The sequence below is a fragment of the Sceloporus undulatus genome, chromosome 6, assembly GCF_019175285.1.
Source record: "Sceloporus undulatus isolate JIND9_A2432 ecotype Alabama chromosome 6, SceUnd_v1.1, whole genome shotgun sequence".
Classification (NCBI taxonomy): domain Eukaryota; kingdom Metazoa; phylum Chordata; class Lepidosauria; order Squamata; family Phrynosomatidae; genus Sceloporus; species Sceloporus undulatus.
The window spans coordinates 112,828,495-112,851,870 of NC_056527.1; the positions used below are offsets into that span (position 1 = coordinate 112,828,495).

General features: G+C 42.7%; 1 protein-coding gene and 3 non-coding genes across 4 annotated transcripts in view; 3 read left to right on the forward strand and 1 right to left on the reverse strand.

Annotated features, from left to right (window-relative positions):
- The window catches only part of PFAS (phosphoribosylformylglycinamidine synthase), a 30,585-nt gene extending 13,051 nt beyond the window's left edge, over window positions 1–17,534 (forward strand). The window contains exons 13-29 of the mRNA XM_042473016.1: window positions 618–774; window positions 1,311–1,372; window positions 2,362–2,523; window positions 3,928–4,053; window positions 4,897–5,028; window positions 5,169–5,399; window positions 7,109–7,289; window positions 8,030–8,113; window positions 9,057–9,212; window positions 10,054–10,173; window positions 11,234–11,379; window positions 12,731–12,941; window positions 13,749–13,840; window positions 14,957–15,071; window positions 15,564–15,722; window positions 15,823–15,975; window positions 16,884–17,534. Coding sequence (XP_042328950.1) covers window positions 618–774; window positions 1,311–1,372; window positions 2,362–2,523; window positions 3,928–4,053; window positions 4,897–5,028; window positions 5,169–5,399; window positions 7,109–7,289; window positions 8,030–8,113; window positions 9,057–9,212; window positions 10,054–10,173; window positions 11,234–11,379; window positions 12,731–12,941; window positions 13,749–13,840; window positions 14,957–15,071; window positions 15,564–15,722; window positions 15,823–15,975; window positions 16,884–17,206 — 2,610 coding nt within the window. The 3' untranslated portion in view covers window positions 17,207–17,534. The remainder of the gene's footprint in view (window positions 1–617; window positions 775–1,310; window positions 1,373–2,361; window positions 2,524–3,927; window positions 4,054–4,896; window positions 5,029–5,168; window positions 5,400–7,108; window positions 7,290–8,029; window positions 8,114–9,056; window positions 9,213–10,053; window positions 10,174–11,233; window positions 11,380–12,730; window positions 12,942–13,748; window positions 13,841–14,956; window positions 15,072–15,563; window positions 15,723–15,822; window positions 15,976–16,883) is intronic.
- A 3,623-nt stretch (window positions 17,535–21,157) lies between these two features.
- Window positions 21,158–21,231, forward strand: TRNAI-AAU. Its single transcript has one exon. It is a non-coding gene; the product is annotated as a tRNA-Ile (tRNA).
- A 1,032-nt stretch (window positions 21,232–22,263) lies between these two features.
- Window positions 22,264–22,336, reverse strand: TRNAV-UAC. The gene has a single exon. It is a non-coding gene; the product is annotated as a tRNA-Val (tRNA).
- A 676-nt stretch (window positions 22,337–23,012) lies between these two features.
- On the forward strand, window positions 23,013–23,094 carry TRNAS-GCU. Its single transcript has one exon. It is a non-coding gene; the product is annotated as a tRNA-Ser (tRNA).
- Window positions 23,095–23,376: the final 282 nt, after the last annotated feature.

Sequence of the window (23,376 nt, forward strand, 5' to 3'; positions counted from 1 at the left end):
CATTAATTTTGCAGATGCAGACCAAGTTTGGGGAGGATAATGGCTGTATCTTCCATGTTAGTTATGAATCTGCTCTGGATTTTACCCTAGACTTCGAAACTTTATCAAAGATCCCTCCCATCGCCAAATTGGTCCAGCAGTTAGAACAAATCATCTACAGTTCAGACTAAAACCCAGAGCAATTCACAAACTCACTGACATAGAAGCTACAGCTGCCACTGTCTTTGGGAACATAGTTTTGAATCCTTTTGGAGTCCTGGGCATTTAACAACAGTTGTCCTGATTTCTTGGACTCTTCCTAGCCTTTTCCAAGGCTGGGAGCTGCCATCCCATGATAAAGCTATGGCTTTTCACTGTGAAGCTCTTCACCTCTGCAAATACAGTTGGCTCTCCATATCCACAAATTCAATCATCCACAGGTTGAAAATATTTTTAAAATATATAAATTTCAAAAAGCAAACCTAAATTTTGCATTTTTATATAAGGAACACTGTATTATCATGCCATTGTGTTTAATGGGACTTGAGCATTCATGGATTTTGGTAACCACAGGGGAGCCTGGAACCAAACCCTTGCAGATACCAAGGGCCCATTGTACTTTCTATGTGTATTGACAGGTACAAGGTGATAATGCTAGTGAGCTAGACTTTGGAGCAGTACAGCGTGGCGATGCTGAGATGGAGCAAAAGATGAACCGGGTCTTGCGAGGCTGTGTGGAGAGTGGAGAGGACAATCCCATCTGCAGCTTGCATGATCAGGGTGCTGGAGGCAACGGTGAGAAGGCTGACTGGTGGAGAGCTTTGAGATACAGCAGTAGATCTATATGTTCTCCTTTGGTTTTTCTGACTAGATTGCTGCAAGCTGCATCAAGCCATTTGATACAGCTCATAGCATGCATAAACCTATAAGGGACAAAGTGTTTAGATCAAGGAAAGTAGTAATGAGTCTTCTGTTTTATATTATTTGTGTCTTACCTTTTCTTCTCTTAACTCTTCCTGTTCATCCCTGATAATAAATAATTAATAATAATAATTTGTTTTATTTATACTGCTATTCCAAAAATCATAGCGGTGAACAGCAAGTAAGCTAATTAGCAAGTAAGCTAATTTGCCCCCAACAGTCTGGGTACTCATTTTAGCGACCTTGGAAGGATGCAAGCTTGAGTCGAGCTTGGGCCCTGAACTCGCAACCTTGTGATATGGCTGGGAGGCTGGAGATGGTGATACAAATGTGAAATGATGATAGGTCATTCCTCCAAGGATTTTGGAAGTGTACATGGAGGTCTTTGAAAGTATTCTTTTCTTTTGTAGGGAATGTTCTGAAGGAGCTGAGTGAACCAGCCGGAGCTGTGATCTATGCAAGCCGCTTCCAGGTCAGTGTCCATGATACCTTCCCTCCAAACCAGTGGGGATGAGTGGTTTCAGTGTTATGCGGGCTGTGAATCTGTTCTTAGTGAAAACTTTGAAAAAAACTATCCATGATGCTTGCACTAAAATCCTCAGTGGATTTACTGCTCCACTGACATGGGAACCAGTAGCCCAAATTGTGAACTCTGGCATCTGGATTTTTAATTCCATTCCCTTACCAAAAACCTGAGTGCAGGAGTGTCATTTTTCACAAAAAGCCTACAGAAAGAAAACTGTAAAATTGCTGAAGGAGAATAACACGCTTGAAAGTCCCCTTGCTGTCAGTGCATAACAAGCAATACTCTATGGATGAATTCTGTTTGTTAGTCCTAAGTAGAGTAGACTTACTGAATTGTTGAATGGCGAGTCAACACATACATAAATCCCATTGATTCAATGAGTCTACTTTAGTTAAGACTCGGGGCAGATCTATACTGGCTTGAATACTTTGGCTGTCCCTGGAGTATTCTGGTCCCAAAACTGCCCCAGATTTTTCCCTCTTATCTGTGCGTTTCGCAGCAACACTGAGCAGCTATCTACACAGTGTCCTGTTGTGCTGCCTCCCAGTGCTGCTGTGAGTCACTCCTGCTGAGGCCAAAAACAAGGTGACCAACATCAATCACATGGCTGGGCATCTTATTGTGACCTCAGAGAAGCGACCCGTGCCAGCGGCAGATGGTACAGTGAGGCATTGTGTAGACAGCCACCTGGCATTGCTCTGGAGTGCTTTGGTTTTTTGGGAGCAAATGGTGAGTTAAGTGAGGGATAGCCTAGATTCCTGCTAGATTACTCTTAGCACATGTGGATAGTCTACAGTCAACTCAGGGCTTTGGCCCAGTACATCTGGACAGGGGGACACAAGGGCAGGGGGAACTCACAGCAAATGGTCCATGTAGACATGATCTTCGTAACTGCCAGTCTGATGTCACAAGTTCTCTCCTTTTTCATTTTACAGCTAGGAGATCCCACGCTGAGTGTTCTGGAGATCTGGGGGGCTGAGTACCAGGAATCGAATGCCCTCTTGCTACGTCCTCGCCATACGGATTTCCTCCACCGACTGGCCCGTCGCGAACGGTGCCCTGTTGACTTTGTGGGCAGGATTACAGGCGATGGACGGGTATGATGGGAATTGGTAGGAGGAGGTTGGAAGTATTTTTACATTCATGTTTTATTACTGTGACAACTAAATCCCAAATAGTGATTCATTCTAACTGTGTGTGTGTTTTTTAAAAAACCAAAAAATTGAACTGTGTGCTTGCATGGTCCCTTCCCTTTGCTGATGGAAATGGGAATGTTGGTTTTCAGCTTTGACTAATCACAGGTTAGTGTTGTGTACAAACCCTCAACTATGATCAGCCTTAAACTATGATTTATTGAAACAAGTGAGTTTCATAGCTCAAGAATGTGGAATATTAGCTAGTTTCAATACGAAGGTTAGTTCTCCTTTGTCCAGGCTGGGATAAAGCATAAACTGATGAATCAAAAATGGTATTATTATTATTATTATTATTAACCTTTATTTATGAAGCGCTGTAAATTTACACAGCGCTGTACATACAATCTTTTTAGTTAGACGGTTCCCTGCCCTCAGGCTTATAATCTAAAAAGACATGACACAGAAGGAGAAGGGGGTGGTGACGGGAAAGGGTAAGAGGTCCAGCAGTTCCTCTCAACGGTACCTGGTCTCTATAGCTACGGTGGAACTGGAGCTGAGGAAACTTGAACTTGGGGCTGGCTGTGGCTCATTGTTACAGTGATTAATAATAGCATGTTGTTATATCCAAATGCAATAACTCCCTCTTTCTAGAGAAAAGTTAGTATTTCCAGGTAATTTTTTTCTGTGTATGTACATTTCTGTATCAGTAGCTGGTTTCTTTTGGTAATGTAAGAGTAGGAGGTGGACAACTATAGCAGGTCTTGAGGTGTCCAAAGAAGTAAAGTGGTAGAAAGTGGCAACTGAATAGTTTTTTGGGAAGGTGATCCAGAAAAGTGACTCCTCCTTCTTTTCCTCCTGGTAGGCAGATCCATTTTAAAAAAATGTTTATTATAAACATTGCAAAATTTAAAAAATTATCATAACATTATAAAATTAATAGCAGAGTTCATTAACTTGAGAACAATCAGGATATAATCAACACACACACACACATATATATCCTCATTTCTTAGAATCATAGAACCCTAGAATTAAAAGAGACCATGCAGGAATACAAAACCCAAGCACTTCTGACAGATGGCCATGCAGCCCCTGTTTAAAAACCTCCAAAGAAGGAGCCTTCATCACACTCTGAGGCAGTGTATTCCACCATTGAACAGCTCTTACTGTCAGGAAGTTCGTCCTAACATTCAGGTGGAATCTCTCTTTATGTAGAGTCTTATTCTCTGGAGCAGCAGGAAACAAGCTTGCTTCAACCTCAATGTGACACCCTTCAAATATTTAAACATTGCTATCATGTCACCTCTTAACCTTCTCTTCTCCAGGCTAAACATTATAGTAACTCATTTGTTTGTTGGGCAACAGATTGTGCTGGTTGATGACACCAAGCTTCCCGTGAGTGAGACCGAGGTGGCAAAGGGGCATGTGGGTGAACGATCCACACCTGTGAACTTAAAGCTGGAATGGGTTCTGGGCAAGATGCCACGCAAGGTAAGCAGTGTGTGTTTTTCTTGGATTGGAAAGAAAACATTGGGCAGATGCTTAAGGAAGTTAAGGATGTCCTAGATATAGGCAGAGGACTTGGTTTTGATGAACTAGCTGCTAATCCTTAATATTCCTTTGCTTCTGTGAGAGAATCTCCTTTTCCCAGTGGTAGCTGGTGGTTTGTGGGTCAAGATGTTGATCCCTTTGTTGAACACTTTGCAAGCAAAACCTTTGTTCTCTTACTGAGCTATATTCCTTTGCACATATTACTTTTAGCACACTGGGAGTTGGATTAGAGGAGAAACCACTTGTCTTCACTACCTCTTCATTTCTGTTTTCCACAGCTCTCTGTTGGAAGCAGTATAAATGAAAGCTGTTCCCCTAAGTATATATTGGTTGTGCTTTATTTGGAGCAGAGGTGGGGAACCTTTATAGACTAGGGAGCCAAGGTCCGATTTGGCAAGGATCTGGAGAACCACATACCAGCAACAAGAAGGACTTAAGGGTCCTGGGGTTGGGGAAATCCAAAATGAGTGCAGCCAGATGTAATTCATGCCAGTTTGAACATCAGGTATTCAAAGCATTGTCCAAATTCTGTTCATAACTATTGAGGAGGATGCTCCAGGACAACATTTTCCAGGCTGTAAACCTGAATTTATTTCCACTGTCTGGGCTTTTCTTATCTCCAATCGTTGATCTCCAACCTTTTGTCTCCAATCATGGAGATAGTAACAGATGGTGTACCGCCTTGTATGTTCTGCATACCACACTTTCTTCATCCATGCTCTGGAATGTTTTGGCTGGCCAACAATATTTTGCATTCTTTCCCTTTTAATCCCTATCAACTAGGAATTTGTTTTGAATCATGTGAACCGAGCCCTCCGGCCTCTGGATCTTCCCCATGACCTGAGTGTGGTGGATGCCCTTCAGCGTGTGCTGAGGCTGCCAGCTGTGGCAAGTAAACGATACCTGACCAATAAGGTACCTTTCAGGATGAGATTTGACGCTCTAGTTCCTTCAGACATTATGGAATAGAATTATACAGATGGGAAATTTTGGGTGCTTGCTTTTCACAATTTTTTTCCTTCACTCCCTTTGTCCTTGTTTTCCTTTGGCGTAAGGTTGATCGTTCAGTGACGGGGCTGGTGGCACAGCAGCAATGTGTGGGTCCCCTCCACACCCCATTGGCAGATGTTGCCGTGGTGGCACTCTCCCCCTTTGAGACAGTTGGAGGAGCCACAGCCATCGGGGAGCAACCTATCAAAGGCCTCATTGACCCTGCTGCTGGTGCTCGAATGGCAGTGGCAGAATCCCTCACAAACCTGGTGTTTGCTCGTGTCAGTGACCTTAAGGTAAGTCCTCCCTCTGCTTCTGATTTAGACAGTTCCCCATTTATTGATTGCATTTCATAGCCCCACATTTCCTAAAGTCTTTGTTCTGGAACTAGGGATGCAATAGCACTGCAGAATTAAACCAATTTCTACCCTGTAATACCATGGGATTTGTAGTTTGGTGAGGCACCAGAGCTCTCTGACAGACCAGGCTAAAGCTCACCAAACTATAAGTCCCAGGATTCCACAGGATAGAGTCACAGCAATTAAAGTGGTGTCAAAATACATTAATTCCGCAGTGTGTCTTCACCCTAGAGTTCTTTCAGTGCCAAACACTGACCCATGTTATTGGGATAGCATAAGCTTTATTGATGAAGCAGATGGTACACAACAGAGGAGTATTCCTGTCCTTTTGTTGATGTGGTCCAGCATCTCCTCACAGTCAGTGGAAGAATTGGTCCCCCAAACAGGTTCTGTCCAAACTATGCCTCATCTGACAACCAAATTCCCCATTACTGGACATATGAGAAGTCCTTGGACTGGGGGGCACCCTTCCCAAGATGAAGCCAGCGGAAAATTGATTCCCAAGGGTTATATATTCCAAAAGGAAACAATGAAAATCAAAGTGCAAAAGTGTGATCCTTCTCTCCAGAATAGCTGTGGAGACCTGTAAAAGGAGATTAGCAACAAAAAAGGGTTTACTCTTCCAGTCCATTCTCATTCTTCATATCTTGTTCCCAGCTTCAAACTGTACATCAACTACAAGAAGTATCCAACCAGGTCACTAAGACACAGCTATTAATCTTTGGCCATGATGCCAACAAGGATTTTTAAAAATCCTTCTTGTTTGGTGGCAGAGGCCCAGTTTACTACACTCTCAAGAGCTCAAGGATGTGCATGTAGTTTTCCTTGCTGTTTTTATAAGGACCAAAAATAAAGAACAGTGCTAGGTCAGAACAAAACCCTATCTTGTTTAGTATTCTGTTCTCACATCCAGCTATTTGGTGTCTTTATGGGAAGTCCTCAAATGGTACATTAATCCAATAGCACCTTCCCAACAACCCTGTGAGGTAGGATGCATATGCACAGCAGAAATAATGTATTTTGATCCTCTTTTACTGTCAGAACTCTAATCTGTGGAATCCTGGGATTTGTTGTCATGGCACCAAATCTCTCTGACAGAGAAAGCTAAATACCTCACAAAACTACAAATCCCAGAATTCTATAGCATTGAGCCATGTCAGCTAATGCAGTGCCAAACCACATTATTTCTGCAGTGCAGACTGCACCATAAACAGATAATGTCTAGGGCCATTATCTGTCATCATTAGGATGGCCAATAAAGGTAGGTGTTTTTTTTTCCCTCTTGGAAGACCTTCCACATTCTCCAAAATATTCTCCAGTATTTATAAGGCAAAATGAGTTTTAGCCTGAAATTTAAAGGAGCAATCCAGCTTGCTGTACCTTCTCCTCCAAAATGGGGTCAGCACCTTAGATTGTTCCTTTTCAGTTCTGAGAAAAATCTGGAATGGATTCATGGCTCCACTGGCCAGCTGCCGCAACCTGCGGTCCATTAATCATTTGATGGAGGCTGCAGATTTTCACATCCTTTCTTTCACATGCCTCACATTAATCTGTGACCTGAAGTTAGAGGCAAGATCTGTGTGTTGCATAATGTCATCTCTGTTGTCGCTTGGCCTCCCTTGGGGATTCTGTGTCTGTTCTCGCAGGACGTCAAATGCAGTGGGAATTGGATGTGGGCGGCCAAGTTGCCTGGGGAAGGAGCAGCCTTGGCTGAGGCCTGCAGAGCCATGTGCTCCGTGATGGGTGAACTGGGAGTGGCTGTGGACGGAGGCAAGGATTCTCTCAGCATGGCAGCTCGTGTTGGCACAGAAACCGTTAAAGCACCTGGTGAGAAATGGGGTGCTTCATGCTGTGACCTGACCCCAAAATTACTTCTCTCAAACTAGAAGGAAATGGGCTAGTTTATCAGCAGTCTGAGGTTCATTTTGAGGGAGATGTGTTTATTGTATTCTGGTATTTGTATCTAAATACCCCAAAGGCACCAGATCCTGTCTAAACTTGGACACTAAGCACCAGGGTCATCTCTGGTTAATACTTGGATGTGAGACCACTAATGTATACCAGGTGCTGTAGGCTATATTTCAGAGGAAGGAACTGGCAAACCACCTCTGATGATTCCTTTCCTAAGAAAACCCTATGAAATTCATGGGGTCTCCCTAAGCTGACAGGCGACAGACTCTATAAGTTGACACACATAGAGTTATCTCTCTATATATATATTTATACAAAGGGAATTAACTGTTCAAGGGCCAATTATTGACTCCTGCATTACAAGCCATGTGTATGGATATGCTTTTCTAGAACTGTTTTGGCTGATTTTAAAGGGTGAAGGTTAGGGTTAGGCTACTGTATCCTATTAAGCTGTCTGAGTATCAGCTGCGAATGCTTTTTTTGTCCTCTGGGAAGGAGAGGGATAGGAAGCACTCTGGTGTTGCTTTGTAACTGAGTCATATACTTTGACTGCCGATCTATTGGGAATTCTCCTAGCTCTGGGGAGTTTAAGTCTCTGTATTTGTCCCCTGCCACTGATTTCTACCTTTCCCTGACTTTATACTTTCTTCCCACAGGGACTCTTGTCATCTCGGCTTATGCTGTCTGTCCAGATATCACTGCCACAGTCACTCCTGACTTGAAATGTCCAGATGGGAAAGGTAATATCAAGTCTTGATGATATGGTAAAGGATTGTGAATGGCTTGCAAAGGCCTTGATTGCGATGGATTTATTATGATCTATTTGCAACAGGCCACAAATAGCATCAGCCGGCCAGAAATTTTTTATATTTTTTATTTTTATTTCATGTTTATGCTGCCTTTCTCCCTGAAAGGAACCCAAGGCAGCTCACAAGATAAAAACATTTAAAAAACTTTACCATAAAAATGGCTCTAGTAGCTTAATGTTATGAACTGCTAACTTTGATAGATTTGTTAGCAATTTTGAGTTGATAGAAGCTCTGTTTTGATTTTACTATAAAGTTGTCCCGTCCTTCCGTCCATCTTCATAAAAAGAGTAGATGTGAAAAGTTTCTAACAGTTTAATTAGAGCTTGGAAGCATGCTCTCCACCATTTTGGACTATGACCTGGTTAGTCTTAACTGGAATAAACCCACTGAATCAATGAGGTTTACATGTGTGCTGACTCACCATTCCACAATTAATTATGTGGATCTACACTTGTTGGGCATTACAAACAGTACTGACACCAATAATTCCTGGAGTCCTCTTCAGTGAATATTTCAGCTGAATATGCCATGCAAGCTAATGGATTCTGAGAATCCTTTACTACAAAAGTAACTTTCCCAAGTTCTAGGTTTAATCCTAGTGATATTCATTGACCTCCTGTGGATTGCCAAATCAATCTGTGGTAATTTTAACTTCCAGCAGGACAGATCTTTTGTGGCCTCTGTGTATGTTTGAACGAAGAGAAAGAGAAAGAAAGAGGCTAGATGGCCATCTGTCGGGAGTGCTTTGATTGTGAATTCTTGCATGGCAGAGGGTTGGAGTGGTTGATCCTTAGGGTCTCTTCCAATTCTGTGATTCTATGATTCAGTGTTTTGTTTTCATGAGCAATTTCTTCTTGTTTTGGCAATTGATTAGGGGCTCTGCTTCATGTGGCCATCAGTCCTGACCAACATCGCCTTGGGGGCAGTGCTTTGGCCCAGTGCTTCTCTCAGTTGGGGCATCTTTCACCAGATTTGGACAACCCCAGGACTCTTGTCTCCTGTTTCCAAGTCACCCAGCGTCTGCTCCAAGGTAAGCAATTCTTAAGCAAGGATGAGAGCACCAGTGGCCTGCTTTGAGCCCCATATTCGATCCTTAGTATCTGCTAGAAAAGCTGACAGGAAGAATATCAACTGATTTGAAATGAAGTGCTGGAGGAGAGTTCTGCGGATGCTATGGGCTAGCAAAATGACCAGCTTGTGGGCCTTAGAGAGAAAATCAAGCCTGAACTCTTCCTAGAAGCCAAAACAATCAAACTGAGGCTATTGTACTTTGACCATTTCATGAGACAACCTGAATCACTTGAAAAGACGATAATGCTTGGTAAAGTGAGAGGCAGTAGGAAAAGAGGAAGGCTACGGCTGATCTGCACTGCAGAAATATTGCAGTTTGATACCACTTAAATTGCCATGGCTCCATTCGACAGAATCCTGAGATTTGTAGTTTTGAGAGGCACCAGCAGTCTTTGGCAGAGAAGGCTAAAGAACCTGTAAACCTACAAATCCTAGGGTTCCATAGGATGATGCTGTGACAGCAAGAGGTACTCTGTGTCAACCCTCAGCATATTCATTCATTCATTCATTCATTCAAATATTTATATTCTGAGCTCAATCCAAAGATCTCAGGAGAGCTTACAATAAAATCATATTAAAACAATAAAAAATAAAGTTTAAATGGTTCGAAATGGCACCAAAATGATTCTAAGGTTGGTGCCAATAGGGCCTCCTGAGGAAGGGAATTGTACAAGGGTGCCACAGCAGAAAAGACCCTTTCTGATGTCCTCTCACAAAGTATTCCCCCTATTGATGGGATGTGGAGGCCCAACATTGTCCCAGACAGACAACCCTTCTCCTTTTTTCCTCTCCTTCCATAGACGCAATGATTTCCTCTGGGCATGACGTGAGTGATGGGGGCCTCCTGACTTGTATGCTAGAGATGGCTTTTGCTGGGAACTGTGGTGCTCAGATAGAGCTGGCTGCTCCTGGAATCAGAGGTCAGTGAATCAAGAAGGAGCAATGACATGGGGGTTTAAAGTTTGCATTTCTCTTTGAAAGTAGCTACTTTGAAAAAGGAATGTTGTCTTTGTCAGATGTGGGGGAGAGATCACAAAAGGGCAATTTGTGCAGAAAGGAACATACACAGGAGATGGGTGGGTTAGCAAACAAGGACTGAGATAAAAGCATGGCAGCATCTCTGAATAGTTCCTGGCTTCTATTCTTAGTGGCCAGTCAGAGAGTAAAGGACATAAGATACTGAAATGAGAAGAATAGGCAGATTTGAAGAAATATTCCTTGGATAGCAGAGAAAAAGGGCAAATTCATGCATCACAATAGACCATGGTTTGTGTTAATGATGATTTGTTGTCTCTGCAACAAATTGCTGGACAGACAACCCAACAAGCTGTCATGTGTCCTCCCCATTCCTAAATCTCTGCTTCTCCCTTTTGTAAGCTCCTGTTCCAGCCTGGGCAGCTGGGGAAACAAGCCACAGTTGTGACTTAAAACATGACAACAAGCTGTGGTTTAAACAACCCACAGTTTCCTAATTCAGCAACAAACCATGGTGGCATTTTAAGAAACCAGCAGAGGTGGATATCATGAAAACCCACTTTTGCAAGCTGGTTTTGTCAGTAAGAGGTTTATTTGTTTGTTTGTCTGTTTGTTTGTTATATTTATTTGTATCCCGCTCAGGACTGGGACTCAGAATGGTCCACTTTCATCATCATTACTATTACTACTTGGTTGTTTTGTTTCTCACAGTCAGCTAACTGGATCTCACTGATCATATTAGGAGGCTGATAGCTCAAGAATGATTATGATAAAGTAAATTTTGTTAGTTAACCTGTTGCAGGGAAAGTTAGCTCATGAAAGCAGGCTTTCAAGACAGTGGTTTTGCACATCTCAACACAAAACAGATTTCAACAAACCACTTTGGTTTGTTGTGATGCGGGGATGTAGTCAATTAGACAGGCAGGGTAGAAGAGGGCAGATGTATCTATTTGTCTTGCTAATGTTCTCCCACTTAGTCACATTGCCTCTTCCCTGTTACCACAGCCCTGGATGTGCTTTTTGCTGAGGAACTTGGGCTGGTCCTGGAGGTCCCTCGTTCAGCAGCAGCTGAAGTCTGCCAGCGCTACCGTGAAGCTGGTGTGCGGTGTGTTCCTGTTGGATATTCAGGTCCAAGGGGACCCAATGCTACTGTGAGTGCAGAGATGATCACCAAGTGAGAGAGAAGTAATGCAGGGGATGGGTGGTAATGGGTAGGACTGGATATGAGGATCAGTGGAGGGGAGGACACTGCTGGATGTAGTGTTGCAGAGCCAGGGCTTGCAGGGTTGGAGCATCAGGACTTTTTGATTTCTAGAGTCAGTGGAAACACCTACCATCCCTCTCTCTCAAGCCTCCTGGTTCCTTCTACTCTTAGCTGCAGTGTAACGTGGGAGATTTAGGACAGATTAAGAATAAATTCCTTACATACTACTGTACATCATTCAGCTATGGAACCAACTGCCACAGGATGTAGCGATGGCTGCCAATTTCAATGTAGTTCAGAGGAGACTGGATAAATTCATGGAGGAAGGGGCCATTGCTGTCTACTAGTCAAGATGGGCTAAATGCTGCCTCCAACAGTATACCTCTATTTATCCATTGCTAGGAGTGTTGTTTTACATCCTGGAGCTTACCTCTGGCAAGTGATTGGTGTCTTTGTGAACAGAACAGAGGACTAGATAGGTCTTTGGTCTGACCCAGGATGCCTTTTCTTGTGCTCTTATGTAAACTGCAGAGCTATGAGTGACAGGGAATACATTTTCCCAGTAACAACCATTAAATGATTGTTTTTCTGTCCACTATCCTCCCGCCCAGTGATGCACCATAAAATACATTTAAAACATTATTTAAGAATGGCTTAAATATCAGTTAAGCAAACAAACAAAAAACCAAGCAGAATAATGTAAGACATACAACAGGACTTCCACTAAGGATCACGAGTTCTGGATTGGTTCACATGGGAGGAAAAAAGCTCCTTCAGACAACCTGGCCCAAGCCATTTTAACGTGTATTATTAAGACCCACCACTGTCATATTGCAAGGTATTTGGGGATGTCTTGATCTTTATAAAGCTAGTTAAGACCCATTGACCTTTTAAAAAAATAGACCTGATCCTTGTGGAAATGAAAACTACCAGGACTGGTTTTTTTCCCCTATGAATCAGTAGAGCTGCCTCCATTTTTTGGATCTCCTTGTGGGGTGGGCACAGTAATGATACATGGCTACTCTTCAAAATGTATTGCTGCACCAATGATCTCAAGCCAGTCTCAGGTAACATTCAGGGAGGTCCATTGAGCCAAGTCCCAGCCATAGGATAATAATTTGCAATTTACCTTACCTGGATGCTGTCCCATCTTTCCAACCATCTTCAGCTGGGTCTTCCGGTCAACAAATGTCTATGGTTCCCATGCTTCCTGTGACAAACTTGCTTCTTCTTCCTCACTAAGTTAACCTCATTAGAAAAGTCCTTAATTGTTAATAACTTTTTATGCTTTTTTGCAGGTCCGGGTTACTTTGAATGGCCAGGAAGTGCTGGTGGAGAAAGTGGCAACTTTGAGAGGCTGGTGGGAGGCCACCAGCTTCCAACTGGAGAGGCTGCAAGCCAACCCAGACTGCGTGGCCCAAGAAGAGACGGGGCTGACCAAGCGCACAGAACCCAGCTTTACCATGACCTTCAACCCTCAGGAAGAGCTTCCTCTACTACAAGAGATGGGTAAGAGATATGGCAAGATAAGGGATGGGAAGGGGGGAAATTTTGGAAGAACGTGCTGCCTTCATTCTCTGGGATCCAAGAAATAGAGCTGTTGTCCAGTTGAATAAGTCCTACATCAATTAAATTTATGCATTTGAATATGGATAAAAATAGTAGCTCTGGTACAAGAAGTGTACCTGACATGCTATTCAATAATGTATGCCTGTGCCTGAGTAGGAGTTGTCTCCGAAGAGGCATCATAACAGAAAAAGGAGAATGCCTCTTCTCAGACAAAACTTATCATCTGTGATTTTTTATTAATTATTTGTATGACACAATTTGGATTTGGCAAAGGTAAAATTAACTGGGTTTTTTTCCTAAGTATATATTTCATGTATAAGAATATTTTAATGCTAGTATTTAGAAAAATCATAGGTGACAAGCTGTTCCCTTACAAGAGGCATTCTCCATCTTGTGTCATATACTGTATGATGCCTCTTCTAAGTTGCATCTGGTTCTACTAGTACTATTCTTATTGTAACTGGAACTTGGAAAAGTTATTTTAGATTACAACTCCCAAAATACCACAGGAGGAAATTCTGGGAATTGTAGTCCCCAAAAGGTACCTTTCTAAATCTTGAAAATACAACAATAATAAGGATGATAATATGGTAAATCTGATGCTCAGTTAATCAAGGCCACTTTTAAATGGATTTGTTGATTTAAACAAGAAAAGCTGTTAATTAATTAATTGCTTAGAGTAAAACACTGCAATCTTATCAGGAAGGGATGGTATCAAGCAATATCTCTCCTTTCCCTCATGTCCAGCCCTGCCTGCCCCCCGAGTTGCCATTCTTCGCGAGGAAGGAAGTAATGGGGACCGGGAAATGGTGGCTGCATTCCTCATGGCTGGTTTCCAGGTGAGTTGAGCAATCCAGGGTTGGTAAAATCCTCCCTATGAGTTCTCAGATATTAAGATATGAAACCCAGGAAAATATTGTGGTTCTCTGTCTCTGTTATGAAGTGAGCATCATGTCATTTGGACTTCTTTTCCTTCCCTAAAGATGCCACTCATTAGATCCAAATGCATGTGAGTTTGCCTGCCCAATCAAAAGTTACTTAGGGCAGGGATGGGCAACTGTAGGACATCCATGGGACAAAATGGCCCTACTTTTAGGCTGCTGTGGTCTGTTTCCCCCTTCCTGTTATGTGAAATGCTTTCCTCCTATAACAGTGGTTCTCAGCCTTTAGTTCCCTAGACATTTTGGACTTCATTTCTTAGAACCCCTGACCATTGGTCATGCTAACCAAGGCTTCTGAGAGTTGAAATCCAAAATATGTGGAGGCTAAAAACCACTGCCCTAGACATTGTACAGGCTCCAGCCATTTTTAGCTTTAGACACATGTTAAGAACACGTCCATTGATGTAGACCTTCTCAGTTAAGTCCAACCAAACATATACCTGTACTGCATGGAGCACATAAAAAGTGTGTGGTAGGTGGTCACTTGTGTGTTTGTGTAATTGTCTGTTTTAGTACTGCATATCATTTTGAAATGTTCCAATATAAGTAGTATATATAAATAAATAAATCATGCATTAAAATGGAGAATTTCAGCCCCTTGCAAATCAATAGCGATCCAAATCTGCATTGCAGGCAGAATTTTTTTTAGTGAATTGGGGGACTGATAAATAGCCTCTGGGGATGCACCCAATAACTCTTCTAGGTTGTCCAAAAGCCCCATTCATGCTACACATTTATAGTTTTGCATCTCATTTTAATTGCCATGACAACATCCTATGGAATCCTGGGATTGGTGTTTTAGGGAGGGGTATTTCTAGTGCCTCACAAAACCATAAAAACCAGGATTCCTTAGGAGGCAGCCATGGCAGTTGAAGTGTAATCAGAGTGTTAGAAACGTGTAGTGTGAATGGACCTCAAACTAGGACCAAGAGAAACCTGTTCTTTCATCTCCTGCTTTTGAAAGTTCTTTTCCTTGTTTAAGCTTTTCCTCTCTTGTCTTGATCCGACCCGAAGGTTTGGGACCTCACAATGGAAGACTTGTGCTCTGGCGAGATGACACTGGATTCCTTCCGGGGCTTGGTGTTCGTTGGAGGCTTCAGCTATGCAGATGTGTTAGGCTCTGCCAAAGGTCAGTGTCTCTGCTTCATCTCTTGTGGAAGGGTGATTTTTGGCTTGCCCTGGTGGAAAGCCTTCATGAGCGCCACAGGCTTTCCTTTCCATGGGCAAAGAGTCGGTGAGATGCTTTTAAAATATATATATATATTAAATTCTTTAATATTTACATAGTACAAATTATATGATCTATAATTCATAATATACTTTTTCCCCTTTCTCCCCTCCCACACACTGACAATCATTCCATTTAAATTAATAATCATTGTCCATCATATGGACAATATAATTATATTTTTTACTTCATACCCCATTTTTTCTTCTATTTTCACAAATCTGTGAGATGCTGACCTGCCTGTCTGCATTGTACTCTGCTTGTTAGTTCCCAGAGGTTGGAAGAGTCACTTTGCTGGACTCCATCTCTTGGGATAAGCAAATGCTTTGCTGTGATCTGAAAGGGATTTTTTTGTTGTTGTTCTAACATCAAGTTTCTATGTGTTGTTTCCAGGTTGGGCAGCGTCAGTGACCTTTAACCCCCGGGCCCAGGCTCAGTTCCAGGCATTCCACCGACGCAAAGATACTTTCAGCTTGGGCGTGTGTAATGGCTGCCAGTTGATGGCATTGCTTGGCTGGGTGGGAATGGACAACACAAATGCCGAGGATGTAGGTAAGTGAGATGACTGCCAAATGCACCTCTGGTATTAAACCACGTGGGAAATTTTGGATCTGATCCTCTCTGGTAAACACTTGGTCTGACTTTTTTCTAGGTGGCACCATCCAGCCAGGGTTGCTGTTGAGTCCTAACAATTCTGGGCGTTTTGAGTCGCGTTTTGTGAGCCTGGGCATTGAGGAGAGTCCAGCGCTGATGTTGCAGGGAATGGCTGGTTCCACCCTGGGCATCTGGGTGGCACATGGTGAAGGTAATGCCTGTTTTCTTCTATGTTTATTTGGGGGGTGAGTGGGGTGAGCTTAACTTGGCTTCATAAAGCTTTAGTGCAGATGCTAGAAACAGGATGGAATTACTGATAGCTTCTGAACAGTATGGAAAATGTGGACATTAAATTTTCAGATTGTCATTATGTTACAAATGGAAGTTAAACTCACATCATTAAAAATGGCCTGTGTTCATTGAGGTTTGTAATTTGAAATGGGGGTTCTGTAATATTCCAGACGATTTGTGTGTGTTGGAGTAGGACTCCGGGAGACCACAGAGTTTTCTTTGCAAAATTCATTCAAGGGAGTTTTGCTATTGCCTTCCACTGAGACTAAGAGAGTGTGACTTGCCCAAGGTCATCCAGTGGCCTTCCCCAACTGAGTAGGGATTTGAACCCTGGTCTTCCAAAGTCCTATAACATCATAATCTGCCACCACCCACTCAGACACCCTTGTTCCTTCACAGTTTAGCTGCCATTGCCTGGTAACTGAAGAGAAAATGTATTTTCTCAGTACTGAATTGAACTATCCCAGTTGTAATCCAAAGGTATTTGGGAAGTGACATAGGTCCAAAACACACTACAGAAATAATCCAGTTTTGAGACTGCTTTAACAGCCCTGGCTCAGTGCTATGGCATTCTGGGAACTGTAGTTTTGTGAGATATTTAGCCTTCTCTATCAGAGAGCTCTGCAATTCCCAGGATTCCATAGCACTGAGCGAGGGCAGTTAAAGCGATCTCAAACTGGATTATTTCTGCAGTATGTTTTGGACCTTGGCCTCAAATTGGCAAGACACATTAGGCTTACAAAAGCCTTGACCCTTTTTGGACTAAATACAGCTCACTGTGTCTTTCTTCCCATATCCCATCCATCTATCCATGCTGCCTCTCCACAGGTCGAATGCGCTTCCGCTCCTCTGAAGTCCTGGCTAAGGTGCGCTCTGCTCGCTTGATCCCGCTACGCTATGTGGATGACCAGGGGCTGCCGACTGAAGAATATCCTCTCAATCCCAATGGCTCCCCTCTGGGCATTGCAGGCATTTGTTCTCCTGATGGCCGCCACTTGGCAATGATGCCTCACCCAGAGCGTTGTGTCTTGCCTTGGCAGTGGCCATGGATGCCCACCTCCTGGCGCCAGTCCATGAAGGTCTCACCATGGCTTCGCATGTTCCAGAATGCTTGCGAGTGGTGTCTGCGTTATCCTCAGGGCCAGCCATGACCTGATTTTCCTCAGTTGGGTTTTGTCTTTTTAATGTGACTTTTTAGGCCTACTGACAAACTGCTCTTTGTCACTAATCAGAAGCTGGACTAGATGAGATAAAACTTAACAGTCTCTTCCAAGGTGCTGCTATCTTTATCCATAGGCTGGGCTCCTCACCCTTTCAATGCTTTCTCCCACATTATGGAACTTGAGAGGGAGTCATGGAAAAATTGGTGTGCAGTTCCTCTGCTGAACACTGGAGGTCGACATTGTGCAACAAGGAGTGAGTGGTTTAATTGCAGACCAATGCAGTTTTCAAAGTGCCAATAAATGCAAATTACTTTTAGAACCATGTGTCTGTTTATCTGTGGCAATTGCATGTGCTTCAGTGGGGGAGAAATTCACTCTTGGGAGATGAGCCATTTTATTTATTTTAGTATCCCAATGCAACAATTTAAAAAACAAAACACAACCGATACACAGTCAGCCCTCAGTATCCACAGAGTCTTTATCCATGGATTCAACTGTCAACGGTTTAAAAATATTAAAAATTAAATAAATTTCAAAAAGCAAACCTTGATTTTTGCCATGTTACATAAGTAATACCATTTTACTATGCCATTGTATTCAGTGGGGCTTGAGTATCCATGGATTTTGATATCCATAGGGGGTCCTGGAACCAAACCAAGGGTCCACTGTATTATTGTTGTTCTATATTCATTTATATTTAGCTGTCCGGGATTGCTGCCAGCAATCTCTGACTTATGTTGATAACCAAGCCTTCAGCCAACACGTGTAAGCAAAGCAAACCTTGTGGAGAAGCAGTCTAGGAGCAAGCCGAGAAAACAAGCCGATGTCAGGGTTACAGAAAATCAAGCATACCGAAAGACGAGCCAAAGTCAGGAAGCCAGAAAGCAGCATGGTCAAAACAGTCTGAGGTCAAGGTAACAAGATGTCAGGAGCTAGAGCGACAGCAATCACACCAAGGGCCCATGCAATAAACCCTAGCAGCAAACTCAAGCCTCTCTCCCACTTAAATCAGGGAAACTCTCCCTCGAGCCACCTGAGGCTGGTTTGCTAATTGTCTTTCTGCAATCCTCCTGGATCTGCGCCTGCAAGCACTCTCAGCCCTTCTCTCTTGATAAGAAGGCACTTGCAGGCGAGCCTCGTCTCCAGAGTCACCACTAGGCTGTGGCACCATAGGAGGCCTCTCCTCAGCACTAGGACCTGGTTGGACCTCCTGCTCTGGGGCTGGGGAAGCACAGCTGGGACCTGGCAGAGTAGAACTAACACCTGGCATAGCCTCAATCAGCCCTTGCTCTGGAGGAGGCTCATCCTCCTCTGAAAGCTCATCTTGGCTGGCCATGACATTAGCCTTTCTCCTAATACTGGGACTCAAAATGCCTTACAAACATTAGAACAAATACAATTAGAAGCATTTCCAAGGCCATAAATGCAATTAAATTGCAGTCAACCCTCTGTAATTTCTGGACCTCCTGTGAAAATGGAAACTCACACATATTCAAGCCCCATAGGCTGCAGGTGCGCGCTCCATTTTAATCTCCTCCGTTTGCTCCTTGTGAGTAAGTGTGGGTCACGAATATGAAGTCTGCGCAAACAGAGGGGCAACTGTACCTACAGAATTAAACCCCTTTTTAAAATCCTAATAATAATGAAAACTAGCAAAACAGCACACTACCATTAGACTTTTTTTTTTAAAAGCATAGTATCAAGACTGAGGGAAGTAGCACTGCCACTTTATTCTGCTTTGGACAGACCTCACTTGGAATACTGTGTCCACTTCTGAGCACCACAGTTCAAAAAGGATATTGGTAAGATGGGATGTTCCCATGAAGGGAGACCAAGGGATTGTCTGCATGGGCTGAAAGAAGTGACTCTGTCCTGTGATGACACTGACCTGCTTAGATGACACACTTGGCCAAATAAATAAGTAAAAGGGGAGGAATATGAAACAAAGCCATGCTCTGGGGCTAAACACTGGAGCAAAACAACCCCTGGTTTCCTCCAGTTTGAGCTGGAAAGTGCCAAGTGCATGACTGTGATGAGATGGGAAGGGGCTGGCAAGGCATTGGCACCATTGCTGTCCATAGTTTATTTGTTGCCCAAATGAACAGTGACCAGTTGGACCTTTGACCCATCATCACAATTTCGTGAAGCAAAATTATGACCAACACAGTCGGTCACCAAAAACACAATGGATTTAATAAGAACATTAAGAAACTGGCCAGTGCAATGAAGGGGGCATATGGGAGAAGGGTCCATCATGGTGGAGCCCTGGTGCCATAGTGGTTAAATGCCAGTACTGCAGCCACAAAGTTGTGAGCTCAACCCCAGGTAGGGCTCCAAGGTCCACTCAGTCTTCCATCCTTTCGCAGGTCAGTAAAATAAGGACCCAGCTTGTTGGGGGCAATTGGCTTTCACATTGTAAACCACTTAGAGAGTGCTAGTTCACTGACAAGTGGTATAGAAATGTACTTGCTGTTGCTGTGCCAATGTGTCACTGAGTGCACCTGTGGAACTATTATGCTATGCTCAGTGTCTTCCAAGCACAGGGACATTTCAACTCTGCAATGAACACTTCCTTCACCTTAGGAAAGAAAAAAGATATCAATAGTTTTTTTGTCGGTTTTTCGGGCTATGTGGCCATGTTCTAGAAGATGCCAGTGAAACGTCGGAAATAAACTCTTCTAGAACATGCCCACATAGCCCGAAAAACTCACAAAAAGCAATGGATGCCATCCCTGAAAGCCTTTGACTTCACAAAAGGATATCAAGTTTATATAAACAAGGGTGGACAATTGTGCACCTCATGTTTTGACCTAAAACTCTTTAGTCCCAAATAAAACTTACTCTTTCTTTCTGTCTTTCTGTCTTTCTTTCCTTCTTCTCCTCTCCTCTTCTCTTCCTTTCCTCCCCCCCCCCTTTTTTTTTGCAGCCCATGCAGCCTCTGGAGGGTCCTAGGACCAAAAATTGGGCCCGATGCATGCTTGATACATATTTATAACCCACTTTTTCCCAGTTAGCTTGGTGCAGATAGGTGCCTCATTTGTCCGCCTGCACTTCATCAACAATCCTGTGAGGTAGGACAAGCTGGCGGGAAAAAAAAGACTGGCCCAGGATCCCCTAATGAATTTTGTGGCCCATTTAAGACAAACATTTTCCCTTCCCATCTTCAGGTTCCCATAGAAAAAAGAGCAAAAGAAAGACTGAATTTTCAGTGCCTTACAGTATTATCTGAGCATAGCAGGTGCCAAAGGAGAAAAAAGCAAAATAATGCCTCTTTGTTAATCGTTCAGTGGGTTAAGAACTTATGGTTGGGGAGGCTTGCATGCACCCCAAAAAATAAGTATTACAAGCAGGTAAATATGTAGTGATAGGATAGGCCTCATTTGCAAACCCTAGCCCTAAATGGATCAATCCTAAAATTCACGATTCAAAAAGGATTCTGACAAGCTGGAGTGTGCCCAAAGGAGGGTGACTAAAACAGTGAAGGGTCTGGAAACCATGTCCTATGAGGAATGACTTAAGGAGCTGGGGATGTTTAGCCTGAGAAGAGAAGGTTAAGAGGTGATATGATAGCCCTGTTTAAATATTTGAAGGGATGTCATATTGAGGAGGGAACAAGCGTGTTTCCTGCTGCTCCAGAGAATAGGACCCAATGGAGCAATGGATGCAAGCTGCAGGGAAAGAGTTCCTTCATGGCAGGAGGTTGGACTGGATGTCCTCTTCCAACTCTATGGTTTCTATGAGATTAATGCAGCAGATGTGGACCATCAGACCAAGATAAAATGAACCCAGCAGGGATCTTGAAACCTCATTAGAGGCTGTCTCACTATAATAAGCTGCCCTCTATTCAACTCCTTAGTGGGTCAGATCCTATGAAAATAAGCCAGCCACTGAATTGGGTTTTGTGCTCTCCAATCCAGTCGGCAGCACCAGCAGCATCGTGGCCGGTTAGCTCAGTTGGTTAGAGCGTGGTGCTAATAACGCCAAGGTCGCGGGTTCGATCCCCGTACGGGCCACAAGCTACGCTTTTTCATTTTGGTGTTGCAATTAAAATAATCAATTTCCTTCCGTTTTGGAGAGGAAAGGAGCATGGAAGCCCTCCCAAGAGCCCCTGGCAGAGACCCAGCTTGCAAAGATTTCCTAATCGATTTGCATTTCCCCTTTTCTTTCTATTCCTATTCGCAGGAAGAACTTCCCTGCCTTCACTGTTGGAAAACCTGCATCTAAAGTTCACCCTCCAAAATTTAAGACTATTCTTAAATTATCATTAGGTGGATATTGGATGTTATTGTACTTGCCTTGTGGATGTTGGATATTATTGTACTATATTTTATATATGTACTAATGAACAGATTGAACTTGCTTTGTGGATGGTGGATGTTATTGTACTATGTTATATATAGTTATTAATGAACAGGTTGTGAATTTTGGATGTGATTGTAAATATTTTGTGGCTGTTAGATTATATTGTACTATGTTTTATATATGTACTGATGAACAAGTTGTAGATTTTGGATGTTATTGTACTTACTTTGTGGATGCTGGGTGTTATTGTACTGTTACATATGCATTGATGAACGCAGCATGTCTCTTTTAATAGCCTAAACATTGTCCATTATGCAAAAGAGTAACAACAGAGGCCTAACCCACACCATCTTAACTAAGGACAGAAACAGACACAATTGTTGTTACTATCATCTCTAATGTTTCTCCTGTTTGGTTTGTAACATCTTGGAGCTTCAAAAGCTTACAACGAATTTGGCCAATAAAGTCATCGCTGTTTGGGTGGATTTCTGTTTGAACAGGGGCCATAAGTTTGTTTTTGCAGCACTCATTGTGCTTGTGGGTATTTTATTATTTTAATTTTAATTTTAAATTATTTTAATTTTAAATTATTTTAATTATTTGTATTTATTTTAATTTTAAATTTTAATTATTTTTAAAATTATTTCAATTATTTGTATTTATTTTAATTTTTAATTATTTGTATTTATTTTCCTTTTAATTTTTAATTATTTTAATTATGTTTTTCAAAAGAAGGACCCAGCTGGTTCCACTGGGGCTCGAACCCAGGACCTTCTGCGTGTAAAGCAGACGTGATAACCACTACACTATGGAACCTCGCGGCGATCGCTTCTCACTTTCTTCCTGGTGAGGAATAATAAGCACATGGCTTAAAAAAAAGAAATACACATTGTGTTTGTTTTGCACATTGAGGAAGAAAATGACGACGAAATCAAAACCAGCCCCTTTTGGAGAATGGCAGGAAAGCGTAAGATCAGGAAGATCCAGCGCTTTCTATGCAAACATAATAATCCCATGCTGCAGCATCTCAAAGAGCTAAGCCTTATGGCCAATGGGAGGCAATGGCAGACTGGCAGAAGAGGAAGATCCATAGCAAGTGGGTCTAATAAGTGGAAGAGGAGACCTTGGGCAAGTCACACTCTCTCAGCCCCAGAGGAAAGAAATAGCAAAACCCTCTGAAACAAATCTGGCCAAGAAAACATAAATTAGAAAATAAGTTATAAAAGGCTTGAAGGCACACATAGCAACAACCAGGGCTATTGTTAAAATAAAAATGATAACAAGAGAATCCAGATTGCTCAGTTCATTCGGAGAAAATAGATCCAATGTTGTCTTTTTCCTTTCCTTTTCTTTCAACCTCATTGATGTTTTATTTTTGCAAGAGACCATCAACATTGCAAAGAAGGCAGACAACAATGAGTGGGTTACCTTTCTCTTATCAAAATCAAAGGGAAGAGCACAGGTCCCTGTTTCCTACGGAGGCTCCTATGGAGACGAGGTGGCCGAGTGGTTAAGGCGATGGACTGCTAATCCATTGTGCTCTGCACGCGTGGGTTCGAATCCCACCTTCGTCGAAAGGTTTTAAGCTTTTGCTTTAATTTCATTGGGCAAATTAACCAACACCTTGCAGTTCCTTTTAAAAGGAAAACCTCAGCTAAGCCTCTCAGGCCTAAGCTGACTATAATAAGGCAAGATGCAACAAACGAGGGGCCATTTGCTTTGCCCATACTCCAAGCGGTGCATCTGTTGCAGAGGGTCTGGAAATGTAAAGGAATCAGTTTAAAATGGTCTTCCACATGAAAAAGAAATTAAAACGGAAACACTGTTTCTGGGAGGGTGGGAGAGAGGAGGAAGGG